The sequence below is a fragment of the Rhinoderma darwinii genome, chromosome 1 (assembly GCF_050947455.1).
Source record: "Rhinoderma darwinii isolate aRhiDar2 chromosome 1, aRhiDar2.hap1, whole genome shotgun sequence".
NCBI classification, from domain to species: domain Eukaryota; kingdom Metazoa; phylum Chordata; class Amphibia; order Anura; family Rhinodermatidae; genus Rhinoderma; species Rhinoderma darwinii.
The window spans coordinates 325,060,015-325,073,854 of NC_134687.1; the positions used below are offsets into that span (position 1 = coordinate 325,060,015).

The window sequence follows — 13,840 nt, forward strand, 5'->3', positions numbered from 1 at the left end:
TCATGCAAAAGGTGAAAGACTATTTCCCCATTCTGATTCTATTTCTTTGCTTTTTTTATACTCGGAACGTCGGAATGGAGCTCTAGCGCAGATGTGAACGAAGCCTTACATGTTATTTATGCCGCATAGTGAATGGCGTGAATTTATAACACAAAAAAAATCAATGCTGTAATAACTGTTTATTTTTAAAGAGGCTCTGTCACCAGATTTTGCAACCCCTATCTCCTATTGCAGCAGATCGGCGCTGGAATGTAGAGAAGAGGAACATATTTTTTTTTTTTAAAACGAGCATTTTTGGCCAAGTTATGACCATGTTTATATTTATGAAAATGAGGCTTGCAAAAGTACAACTGGGCGTGTTTAAAGTTATGTACAACTGTGCCGGTATTGTGTATGTACATCTGGGCGTTTTTACTTCTTTTACTAGCTGGGCGTTCTGACGAATCAGCATCATCCACTTCTCTTCGTTAACACCCAGCTTCTGGCAGTGCAGACACACAGCGTGTCCTCGAGAGATCACGCTGTGACGTCACTCACAGGTCCTGCATCGTGTCGGACGAGCGAGGACACATCGGCACCAGAGGCTACAGTTGATTCTGCAGCAGCATCGGCGTTTGCAGGTAAGTCGATGTAGCTACTTACCTGCAAACGCTGATGCTGCTGCAGAATCAACTGTAGCCTCTGGTGCCGATGTGTCCGACACGATGCAGGACCTAGGGCAGGAAGTGACGTCACAGCGTGATCTCTCGAGAACACGCTGTGTGTCTGTGCACTGCCAGAAGCTGGGTGTTAACGAAGAGAAGTGGATGATGCTGATTCGTCAGCATCATACACTTCTAGTCACAACGCCCAGCTAGTAAAAGAAGTAAAAACTCCCAGATGTACACACATAATACACGCCCAGTTGTACTTAAGAAAGGCTCATTTGCATAAATATAAAAATGGTCAAAACTTGGCCAAAAATGCTCGTTTAAAAAAACAAAAAAACAAACGTTACTGTTATCTACATTGCAGCGCCGATCTGCTGCAATAGCAGATAGGGGTTGCAAAATCTGGTGACAGAGCCTCTTTAATGCTTACCCAAAATAAAGTTAATCAATATATTATATGCACCCAAAAATGGTGCAATTGAAAAATACAACTCGTCCCGCAAAAAACAAGTCCTTATACAGCTATTTCGATGGAATAAAAACAAAGTTACGACTCTTAGGGTATGTACACACGGCTTACTTTCGGACGTTTTTTGAGCCGTAAACGGACGAAAAATCGGGAGCAGACCACCTCCAAACATCTGCCCATTGATTTCAATGGAAAAGACGGCATTCTATTCCGGTGGGGCGTATTTTTACGCGGCTGTTTTGAAAAAACGGCGCGTAATAAGACGCCCCGTAAAGAGTGCATGTCACTTCTTGAGCAGTTTTTCATTGACCCAATAAACAAAAAAAAACGCTCCAAAAATGGGTTTGGTTAAAAAACTTCTGAAAATCACTAGCAGTTTTCCCTTGAAAACAGCTCCGTATTTTCAGACATGTTTTAGTAAGCGTGTGAACATACCTTCAGAATGCGACAGTGAAAAAACAAAAAAATAATCCTTGGTCATTAAGACGCAAATAGGCCTGGTCATCAAGGGGTTAAAGGCTAAAGAGGGCTCTGGATTTATGTAATTAACACTTATCATTGTATAGCATTAGCATACAACTTTCCAATCTGCTCTGTACGTCAATTCTTCAAAATCTTCAAGAATTCTACTTGTGGTCAAATGACAACAATGGAGAGGAATTTAACAACCTTTTGATGCCAGTTTTTTAAGGTGTAGAGAGGTCGCAAAAGGCCCAAAAGTCAGAATGTGTTAAAAATTGCGCTACCGTTGCCGCTTTTGGGAAAAGGGGATGTGGCTTTATAAAAAAGGGCGGCCCAACAAATTGATGGAAATTTAGAGCGGAAATTATAGTAGAAACCCACGCCAGTACCTAGCTCACTCTGTGAGGTGTAGCTTACCCCCGCCCCCCCCCCCCCACCCTGATCAGGCTACAAACCCCCTTCCAACATGTTGCAGCTCATACAAGGTCCTAATGCCGAGCAGTGTAAGGACGTGTGTGACGCAGAACTCAGGACATGTAGTGCTCCGTCACATAAAAGGCCTGTACATAGAAGTTATCCTTAGATTCGCTTCATTCTCAAGTTATTGAGCTTTATCTACAGAAGGCTGGACAAACCCCATTAAATGTACATGCAACATCTGGCTACTGGGCCACATAGCTACCCATCAGTCTGCAGACATTTCACTGGGTGCCATGTACAAGAGTAACAGTTTTTGCTTTAAAAAAACAGTCAATGAATACTTCAATTAAATCGGCTAGAAATGACTTACTTCAGTGACAGGGAATAGTCGAGCTTGCTGGTCTGACTGTTCCTTACAAGATAACTGCATTCTTTGCACAACCTCAGTAAGTTCTCAGCATCTGTCCGGCTGATGGCTCCATGGTACCAACTAAAAACACACAACATTTGTTATACTGAACATAAAAAAACTAAATTAATAAGAAAAATATGTGATACAAGGGATATTAAAAGGTAACTTGTCAGCAGGTTCATGCAGACTTAACTACAAGCAGCGTGAAATAGCAACAGGTGCCCTGAGTACAGTGAACTTGGTTTTACTTTGAAGTGGTGCGGTGTTTGAGAAAACCGTTTTAAAAAAGTAGTGGGCAGCATTGCTAATCTATTCATTACCCGCGATCTAGGGAGGGGCCGTCTGTGGCAGTATCTACAGGGAGGGGGTGTGACTATCTACAGGGGGCCTGTGTGGCGCTGTCTATAGGAAAAGTGGTGTAAGAGGGATTCTTTCATTGATGCCTAGAATTGGTGTTTATAACTGTGAATTTTACTGCTGTACTTGTAGTATTAGGGTATGTGCACACGGCCTATTTTCAGACGTAATGGAGGCGTTTTATGCCTCGAATTACGCCTGAAAAGACTCCTCCAATACGTCTGCCCATTGCTTGCAATGGGTCTTACGATGTTCTGTTCAGACGAGGTGTAATTTTTCGCATTGCTGACAAAAGATTGCGCGTAAAATTACGCCCGCGTCAAAGAAGTGCAAGACACTTTTTGGGACGTAATTGGAGCCGTTTTTCATTGACTCCATTGAAAAACAGCTCCAATTACGTCCGTAAAAGATGCAGCGAAAAACGCGTGCACTTGTCAAAACGTCTGAAATTCAGGAGCTGTTTTCGCCTGAAAACAGCTCCGTAATTTCAGGCGTATTTTGCGTTGCCGTGTGAACATACACTTCTAGTATTTAAAAAAGTAATTAAAACTAAATTTAAAAGAAGTTTTCTTATTCTCTTATTTAGCACGCTATATTAGCGTTTACTGGGGAGTACTACTTTTGGTCATTAGATCGCCCACCATTGACAGAGAGTTTCCCTGCTCCCTAACTGCCCCGCTCAGGAGCTGCCAAGACTTATCCCTTATTCACACGACAAGGTTTCCCGGCCGGGTGACGGCCATTCATAAAATCGGCCGTCACCTGGCTGCAGTAGGAACAATGGACCCCTAATGGGGCTATTCACACGACCGATTTTTTGACGGCCCGGGAAACCTGGCCGTCAAAAAATGGGACATGCCCGTTTACCCGGCCCCCATAGAAGTCTATGGGGCCGGGTAATACACGGCCATCACCAAAATGTGTCCCGAGTGATGGCAATGTAATCCGTCGCTCGCGCTCTCTCTCCTCCTCCTCCTAGTGCATGTGAGGAGGAGGAGGGTCTTTTTTTGCTCCCTGTAGGAGTCGGAATCCCCAATCCCCGGCCGGGGATTGGGGATTCCGCTACAGGAGAAGTGAGTGACTACACTGTCCATATATGGACACAGCGACGTCACTCATTTCAGAAGCGGAATCCCCGACTCTGTGGCAGGGGATTCCGCTACAGGAGAAGTGAGTGACTACACTGTCCATATATGGACGTCACTCACTTCAGAAGCGGAATCCTCGACCCCGTGGCAGGGAATTCCGCTACAGGAGAAGTGAGTGACTACACAGTCCATATATGGACACAGCGACGTCACTCATTTCAGAAGCGGAATCCCCGACCCTGTGGCCGGGGATTCCTCTCCAGGAAAAGTCAGTGACTAAACTGTCCATATATGGACATTGAATTCAGTGACTTCTCCTGGAAGGGGGGGGGGATGGGTGCAACCTAGAGGGGGCTGTGTGCCATCACCTGCAGGGGGCTGGGTGGCATCAGCTGCAGGGGGCTGGGTGGCATCACCAGCAGGGGGCTGGGTGGCATTACCAGCAGGGGGGGCTGGGTGGCATTACCAGCAGGGGGGGCTGGGTGGCATTATCTACAGAGAGCTGTGTGTGGCAACAAATTTAAATGAAATTCAGCCGATTTTAAAACGGGCAGGGAAAAAAACGGTTGCAAAACGGGTCAAAATCAGCAGTTAAAAACGGCAACACGGTCCGGAATGGATGCAAACCGGCCGATTTTATCGGCCGACACTCGGACCCTGTCATGTGAATGAGGCCTTAGAGGGAACATTGGCTACCAGCAGCCAATTTTGATGATTTGCATGCCCAAGTGCACTTAACTTGGCATAACATTCCTCAGACGACCATTAATAGCCTCATTGATGACGCATGTATGTGCGTGTATTTTTGCGTGTGGCGCTCATACTCGGTACTGAATAAATCAAGATGTCTGGAATATTTGGTTTCCACTTTATCATTTGCATGTCATTAACATGCCTATCGATCCGGTGATTACCTCAATCCCAAAACTTTTCCTTCTTGGTGTTGAAATTTCAACAAGAGGAAGAGAGAACTGTGAGCGATTTACACCAAAGTTATGAAGGCATTTAGGAATAACAAAGGATACCAAAATTTTAATTTTTTGAATTTCTAGAATTTGTAAAATATTTATTGTGCAAACTAACATGATGCTGTATTAGGATTATATAAAGTTATATGTGGCTACACTTAAGACTGAATTACCACAGTCAATGTGATGCTGGATTCATGCTGCTTTATTAATAAGTAACTTAAATGATATCTTCTCTAGAGTATTAGAGCATTTTTCGCTATCCTTGTGCCTTTAGAACACACATTGATGAAACACTGAAATTATGAATATTTAACTCCTTACTTGGCTGGACTTATCCTCTAAATAACCCTTCCTTCAATCAATACAAACAAGAGAATATTTCTTTAAACACAACTCACATTTGTTTTTCCAGTGTTACATTTGGGTCCACTCTTTCTCCCAGGATACCACAGAGATCCGGGCTGCCATGCTTTATAGGTTTAAAGCCACCTCCAGGGGCACGGAGCTGTCTGCGCCGGTCACTTGATGGAGAAGGCGAACATGGTCTTTTATCACTGCCATTAAACTGGGCTGCAAAAGATTAAAAGGATGACTATAACCAATTACCAATGACCACTTCTAAAAGGCCCTGGCATAGATACTCTGCTGCTGCCAACAAAACGTCTTGTAAGTACCCAAGTATGGTGATAATGATTGGGGAAACCTTGTTTCCTGCCACATAGATTAGAACTGAAACGTTCTGGTATGAGGAGGAAACCTTATTTCCCATTTACTGACAATCAGCATTATATCCGTGCTTCGAGCCTGGAAAATGGCGGTGTGCCATGGCTCAAAAGTTCAGAGAAACAAAGCTCTTGGGTAATTATTATTAGTCTGAACTTTTACAGAAAGCAAGTACTTTGTTTAGCAAGAAAGCCTAACAAACCAATCACTTACAGCTTTGACAAGAATTTTAACAGCGTTTACTGTATACAATTTCTCCTCATCTAACTAAATAGGGCCCCTTAGGCAATACCAACGCAGTACTATCTTCATAGCCAGATACTGGTAAATAACATACAATGTATATACAAACTAAAACATATAGGCAAACGTACACTTCGGTCGGGCGTTGTATGGCCACTACTGACTGTTCCGTGAAACATGGGCTGCACACGGATGGATTCCGTGTGCAGTCTGTTTCACGAACCAAATCAATAAAAAAAAAAATCTGAGACTGTTCCGTCCAAAACGGGCAGGAGTAGAACCTGTCCTATTTTGGACGGAACGGCCGCACGGTTCCGTTAAAATGGAAGTGTGAATGGCCCCATTGAAATGAATGTGTCAGGGTGCCATCAATCAAAACAATGGATAGCGCCCTGACAAACAAAATGGAAGTGGGCATGAGGCCTATAACAATACATTCTCATATTGTGCTGGATATGCGGATTTATTTTACTGTAAGAAACCATTTAATTGAAATAATAATAATAATCTTTATTTATATAGCGCCAACATATTCTGCAGCACTTTACAATTTAGAGGGAACATGAAACAAACAATATCAGAAATTACATAGTGACAAAAGTTAATTTACAATTTAAACCTGAGGAGTGAGGACCCTGCTCGCAAGAGTTTACAATCTATGAGGAAATAAGGGAGACACAAAGTGTAACAGTGTTTGTTCTGTACAATGGTCCGGCCATTTTTATACACATGCGGTGGTAACATAAGCTGCATGAGCCGGTCACCAGCCAGTATCCGTGTATGACAGACATGAAGAGAAGGAGTGTGAGGGAATCTTATTCTGATGACTAATCTAAAAGGAGGGCCATGGAAAGGAGTCAGATTAGGGAATGTTATAGGCCTGTCTAAATAGATGTGGATATTGGGAATTAATCTGATTGTCTGGGGTAGCGCATTCCAGAGGTCTGGTGCAGCACAAGAAAAATCTTGGAGACGCGAGAGTTGGAGGTTCGGATTATGGAGGATTTTAATCTAAGGTCGTTGGCATAACGTAGAGCCCGAGTAGTGTGGTAGACAGAGATGAGGGAGGAGATGTAAGGAGGCGCAGCACTGTGGAGAGCTTTGTGGGTGAGAGTAATAAATTTGAATTTTATTCTGAAGGGGATGGGCAACCAGTGTAGTGACTGCCAAAGACTAGAGGCGTTGGTGTAGCGGTTGGTCATAAAGATGAGCCTGGCTGCTGCATTGAGGATAGATTGGAGAGGGGAGAGTTTGGTGAGGGGAAGACCGACTAATAATGAGTTACAGTAGTCAAAACAAGAGTGAATCAGAGCAACAATGAGAATTTTGACTGTTTCCTCCGTAAGAAAAGGGCAGATTCTGGAGATGTTTTTGAGGTTTAAATGACAGGTGCGTGAAAGTGAATGAATGTGAGGAGTAAAGGAAAGATCTGAGTCAAAAATAACCGAGACACGGGGCGTGGTGCTTAGAAGTTATGATAGTGCCACACACAGAGATGGAGACATCAGGTTTAAGGAGGTTAGTAGATGGTGGGAACACAAGGAACTCAGTTTTAGAAAGACTCAGTTTCAGATAGAGAGAGGACATGATGTTAGAGACAGCGGACAGACAATCACTGGTGTTTTGTATTAGAGAAGGGGTGATGTCATGGGAAGAGGCATATAATTGGGTGTCATCAGCGTAGAGATGGTACTGGAAGCCAAATCTGCTGATGGTTTGTCCAATAGGGGCTGTGCAGAGAGAAAAGAGAAGCGGACCTAGACTGATCCCTGAGGAACCCCGATAGAAAGGGGAAGAGGAGAAGAAGTAGAACCAGCAAATGACACACTGAACGAGCGGTCAGTGAGATAGGAGGAAAACCAAGAGAGCCGCGTCCTTGAGGCCAATAGAGAGGAGCATGTTAAGTAGGAGTTTGTGATCTACAGAGAGATCCAGAAGAATCAGTAGAGAGTATTTACCATCCGATTTAGCCGCCAAGAGATCATTTGAGACTTTAGTAAGGGCAGTTTCTATGGCGTGTAGCTTGCGGAAACCAGATTGTAAGGGGTCTAGAATGAAGTTGGCAGAGAGATAGCGGATAATGCGAGAGTAGACCAAGCGTTTCAGGAGTTTGGAGATGAAGGGCAGATTAGAGACTGGTCGGTAGTTAGCAGCGCTGGATGGGTCAAGAGTTGTTTTTTTCAGTAATGGGTTTATAATGGCATGTTTAAAAGAGGAGGGAAAGATACCAGTGGAAAGAGAGAGGTTAAATATTTTAGTCAGGTGACTAGTGACAGCTGGGGAGAGGGATTGGAGGAGGTGTGAGGGGATAGGATCACTAGGGCAGGTAGTAGGACGAGAAGAAGAGAGGAGCCGAGAGACTGCTTCTTCTGTTATTGGGTCCAATGCCGAAAGTGAAGAAGAGAGTGCGGGAGGGAAGGGGATCGATGTTACTAGGGGACTGGGAGATCATATAATGGCGGATGTTGTCAATTTTAACTTGATCAATTGCATACAAAAATGTGCACAAACATGGCTCCAGCTTTTAATCTCCTATACGGCCATCTGGGGTTTGGCTGGCATCACACATTCAAAGGGTTTGCCATGCTCAGTTGAACACATGGGCTAGTTAAGCCACACACAGTCATACAAAGGCCAGCGTGACAATTTCAACTTGCCTGCCACACACTATACTCACATGGGAACAGTCACCCATAAAACCTCCCTTTTCATTTATAGAACAGTGAATAGAAGCGAGGAAGGCTAAAATGTGGCACTTAAGGCTGTTTTACTGATGCAGAGATTAAGGAGCCTGATGTACTGAAATGTGATTTCAATAAAAGCAATCTTTAAATAATACATAATTTAGAGGATTAAAACAACTCATTGCAGACAGAAAAAAAATTTAACGGTTCTACATTAGAAAGCACAAAAAAAAAATGTAAAAGGGAAATAGCAGAGAGCTTGTCTGGTAACAGCATCCTAGTTTGGTCCCATTGGTATGGAATCGCCCCTCCTTATACAACTCACAAAAATGCCTGTCAATGCACGAGACAAATGAAGAACAAACTGAAGTCATAGAATTGTTGAGTTAAAAGCGGCTATAATGGAAGGAGCTCAGTCCATGTGCAAGTGGGTGGGTATGGGTTTCAATATTTTCTTAAAATAACGCATTCAATTATATGGATTATACCGGGTTCAGTGAAAAAAAACAGGAATGGCAGACAGGAGCTTTGTAATTGGTAATACTCTTAAGGGGGGTTTACACTGGGCGATTATCGGGCAGACAAGTGTTCATAGAACGCTCATTGCCAATAATTGCCCTGTATTAACAGGGCAGCGATCAGCAGATAAACGAGCAAACGTTCAATCATCTTCTGATCGTATCGCTTTAAAAAAAGTGAAACATTATCGCTGTCGGCAGCCCATTTCCCTGTGTAAACAGGGAGACGCGCTGCCGACGTGATAATGTATGGGGACGAGCGATCGGAGTAACAACCGCTCGTCCCCATCCATAGCTCCTTGTGACAGGAGCAAACGAGCGCTGATCAACGAGCTGTCTTGTTGATCGGCACTCGCTGCACCGGCCAGTGTAATGGGGCCTTTAGATGCTCTTCTGTATCTACAAATTCTCACGGATACCTGAAATCAAGGGCGTACGTACTATAAAAGGCAGACCATGGGGCTTCTATGAAGCCCTTGGAGAAAGGGGGCTCCGCCCTGTTCCATCCTTTTGCGATTGGGTGATGAGAACCTGTGCAGTACTCCTTTCTCTAGGGGAACTGCAAAATTAGCGAACTAAGAGGTAAGGAATTGGCCATGGAAAGAGTGGAGAGAAACTAAACACTAAGCCCTTGTGTCATGGTGGCAAAACCAGGGATCATAATGGGGTCCTCTCTTTTATGTTTGCCATTGCTTATAACGTAAGTAAAAGGTGACATACGACGTGCCACTAATAAAAAAATATTTAGTTAAAAATGCAAGATGATCTTTGCCCATAAACTGAACTTCTAATGCACCAGCATCATTTTCTTCTAAGAGCGATGTTTGCTAGGCAGTGCTGAAGATACACCCACATCTCCACCTTCTGTGTTTCTCAGGGGAAGACCACCACCTCGTTTTTAGCCAATTATTTTTTCCAATGTAGTTTAAAGAAAAATATATATATATAAATAAGCAAACCAAAGAATTTTCTATAGGAGCAGATTCTGTATTTCTTTAGCAGCATTGCTAAACTACTTATTACCCAGAATATATTATCCACTCACAATGGTTCTGGTTTTCAATGGGGTTCATAATAGGATTTTCCTATATCACGCACCCACGCTTCGGTTCATTGGCTTCCAGTGAAATTTGCCAGTTTGTTTTTGGAATGTGGGAGGAATCTCATGCAAACATGAGGTAAACATTAGAAAAATGATGGCAGTATGGACGGCTGTGCACGTCATTGCCTTTCATGTATTCGGCTTTGGTTTCAAATACAGAACGAACCAGAATGCAATGGATGATTAAAGACACGACTGATGAAGTGGTTGGATCAGTGTCTGCCTTGAATGGTAATGCATGATACAGTACAAAACTAAAACGCCTTGCATTGAAAAACAACGGTTTATTTGGGATGTAAGTAAAGTGTGCAAAAATGCCTTAAATGGCATGCCGTAAAGAGCTTTAAAATGCCTAGAACGGGGGCGCATGCGAAGCTCAAGGTACAGGACGCACCTGATGTGAGCTCCGCTCCGGCAGCACTGATTAAGCCGTATTAGCGCTGTCTTTCACAGCTCCTTAGCAGCCAGAAAGTCCGGTAAGGTGCAGTATGACCCAGACCAACAAATCCAAGCCTAGAGGACCGGCGACTCCAGCCCCGTCTCAAACTATCCCGGAGATCTTCCGCACCACGAGGCAATCCATCATGGCCGACCCGGCAGCTGCTCAGGTCAGTGAGAGTCAGTCATCGGTGGACCCTTCCCCACCACCCTCACCTCCAGAAGCAATAACCCACACTGACACTGATGATTTATTCAGGAATATCGCAGCATTGTTCCGAACGGAATCACAGGCGGTAGCCGAATTTTCCCGCCAAATTCATGAAATAGGTCAAAGAGTCTCTGACATGGAGACTAGAGCGGACGACATGGCGGATGCATTAGAGACAGACCGCAGGGATATAGATTCCCATGCAGCTCAGTTGGAGGCACTGGAATTTAAATTGGAGGATCTGGAGAACAGGTCCCGGAGAGGGAATCTGCGGGTCAGAGGCCTGCCGGAGACCATTACGGACTTGAAACCCACTCTCACCACGCTTTTTCGTATCCTTGTGATCCAAGATGACATTGCTTTATTTCGTATGGATAGGGTTCATAGTGCCCTGACACGACCACGCAATCCGGATTTACCGCGTAATGTGATATTGAAATTTCATTATTCGGAGGCTAGGGATAAAATCCTTATGGCGACACAGAATCTTTCGCCTTTACCGGGAATGCCACCCTCTGTCCATTTATATGCGGATTTAGCACCCTCTACACTCCAACGTAGGAGGCATATGCGGGACATCACTCAAGCTCTACAGACGGCTTGGGTCCGTTGCCGATGGGGATTCCCCTTTTCGCTTAACTTCCAGAACCTAAGTGGTTAAATCGCCGGCAGAGGGTCGAGATGCCCTACGCTGTGCTGGAATCTCAGTGGTTCCTGCTTCAGCCCTCCCGCCCCGACAGGAACTGGACACCCGGGCCGAGAACCTCGAACACTCCTATTAGGCAGCCCGACCCTCGTGGGCCCTGAGGACACATACTACAAGGATCCTCTTATGTCTCTTGGCACTCAGATGAGTATCATACCCTATAAGGGTTTATATTATTTCTGTATGTTGCACCTCATCTAAGCCAGCTATGCCATTTCTTGTTCCGGTGGACTTTACGGCTAGATCTTGTTACCTGGCTTCGTGTTGTCGGCCATCATGCTGGCCTTATCTTTGAGAATTGCTGTAGCAGAGATGTGCACCCCAGGAGGATCTGTTTGCTGAATACTCCACAGATTTTTTTGGACACTTGTTCATTGTTATTTGTTCATTAAGTTTTTTCTGTCATATTTGAGTCTATATGTGAAAAGTACAAGTCACTTATACATACTTTACTGTATGCCTGGCATCTCTCCTATTTGTAGAATTTCCTGGCGTATGCCACTTCTTTACTGGTATTGTGTAGAGTACTAAGTCATAATGTAAGGGGATTCAACTCCCCGCAGAAGAGGAGAAAAGCATTCCTCTCCTATGTTAAACAAAACCCTGATACCATTTGTTTGCAGGAATCTAATTTCACACCCAAATCTCATCCTAAATTCTTTCATCCCCGGTATACTACATTTTACTCCTCTACCTTTCCCTCTAAAATCACGGGGAGTGATCACCTTAATTAAGAATAATTTCCCTATTCAAGTCACTGAAACTAGAATAGACCCTCAGGGCAGATTTGTGATCATACTCGGCCTGTTATACGATAAAGTCTTATGTATTGTGAATTCATACGCTTCGAATGATGATCCGCTTCTCTTTTTTGATGGTTTACATGATATCTTACCCACTCTACAGTACCAACATTTAATATGGGAGCGGAGATTTTAATTTTGTACTGAACACTGTACTAGACCGTTCCTCACCTGCTCCTTGCAGGTGTACGCGTAGTCAGGCAGCTTTGATCACCAAGATCCTGGGCTCGCTCTCTATTGCGGATACTTGGAGAGAACATAATGGTGCGAGAAGGGGTTATACGTACTTCTCCCCGGCCCATCGTCTATATACCCGTATTGATATGATTCTTGCCTCAACTAACTCCCTCCCCTTATTGGCCTATTCTAGACATGTCCTGTCTGCCTGGTCTGATCATGATATAGTTCTAGTGGAATTAGATTTCTCCAAACGAGGTGCCATGCCCTTCTCCTGGAGGCTCAACGAAATCGCTTTTATCTAACCCCACTGTTCAGTCACAGCTCCAGACTGAGCTTTCTCAATACTTTACGGATAATGCCACTCCTGATGTTAATTCACATACTGCGGGGCTTGCCCATAAAGCATTTATGAGGGGAAGGATAATGGCATTGGCTTCTCAATGTAAAAAAGAACGGTCCCAGGCCCAGAATGCTCTTGAAGCTAAACTTGCCCACCTAGTGGCGGCCAATCAAAGTCGTCCATCATTTTATCTTATTCGTGCTATTAAAGATACCAAGCTTCAGATTGATATGTTATTAACCAACAAGATGGAAAAGGCCCTTAGATGGGCTAATAAGCTGGATAAACTTATGGCCCATCAGCTTAAGGCTCGTCAGCGAATCAACCAGGTGTTTCGTATACAATCACGCCCACGACAGACCACCTCTAACCCAGATCATATTCATGCTGCCTTTACCCCTTTTTACCAATCTTTATATGCCAACTCCTCTCCCCCTTCTGAGACTGCGGTGAGGGACTTTTTAGCTTCTGTCAATATCCCTCAACTTCCCCAAACGGCTATTGATTTTTTGAATACTGAGATTGAGCGATGAGGTGGAGGTCACAATTAAAGAATTGAAACTGGGGAAGGCCCCGGGACCTGATGGGAGAATTTTTTGTAATATAAAGGCTGTGAATCCAACAGTTAGTCCCCCATATTTTGAATTTTTGTACGGATCTGATGAGGGGTCGCCCCATGCCCACTGAAATCCTCTCCGCAATGATAACGGTTATTCCCAAACCCAACAGGGACCCCTTGATGACTGGTAACTATAGACCAATCTCTCTACTTAACCTAGATACTAAAATATTTACTTCAATTTTAGCCAGACGGTTGAACAGGTTTATGTCTCAATTCATAGAGAACAGGTACGATTTATTCCGGGACGGGAAGCGCCTGATAATGTTAGGAAAATTCTTAATACTATCCATTCAGCTAATACTTCTAAATCCCAGATGGTCCTTCTCACCTTAGATATCGAAAAAGCTTTTGATAGCCTTTCCTGGGAATACCTATTTAAAATATTGGAAAAGGTGGGTATCGGGGGTCCCTTTCTTCGAGCTGTTAAGGCGATTTATGACA

At 44.0% G+C, this 13,840-nt stretch overlaps 1 protein-coding gene across 2 annotated transcripts in view; it reads right to left on the reverse strand.

Annotated features, from left to right (window-relative positions):
* The window catches only part of SHB (SH2 domain containing adaptor protein B), a 191,999-nt gene that overhangs the window by 40,309 nt on the left and 137,850 nt on the right, over nt 1-13,840 (reverse strand). For both annotated transcript variants that reach the window (XM_075825642.1, XM_075825641.1), the window contains 2 exons: nt 5,228-5,399; nt 2,372-2,491 (listed from right to left, as the gene is read on the reverse strand). In XM_075825642.1, the coding sequence (XP_075681757.1) occupies nt 2,372-2,491; nt 5,228-5,399 (292 nt within the window). The remainder of the gene's footprint in view (nt 1-2,371; nt 2,492-5,227; nt 5,400-13,840) is intronic.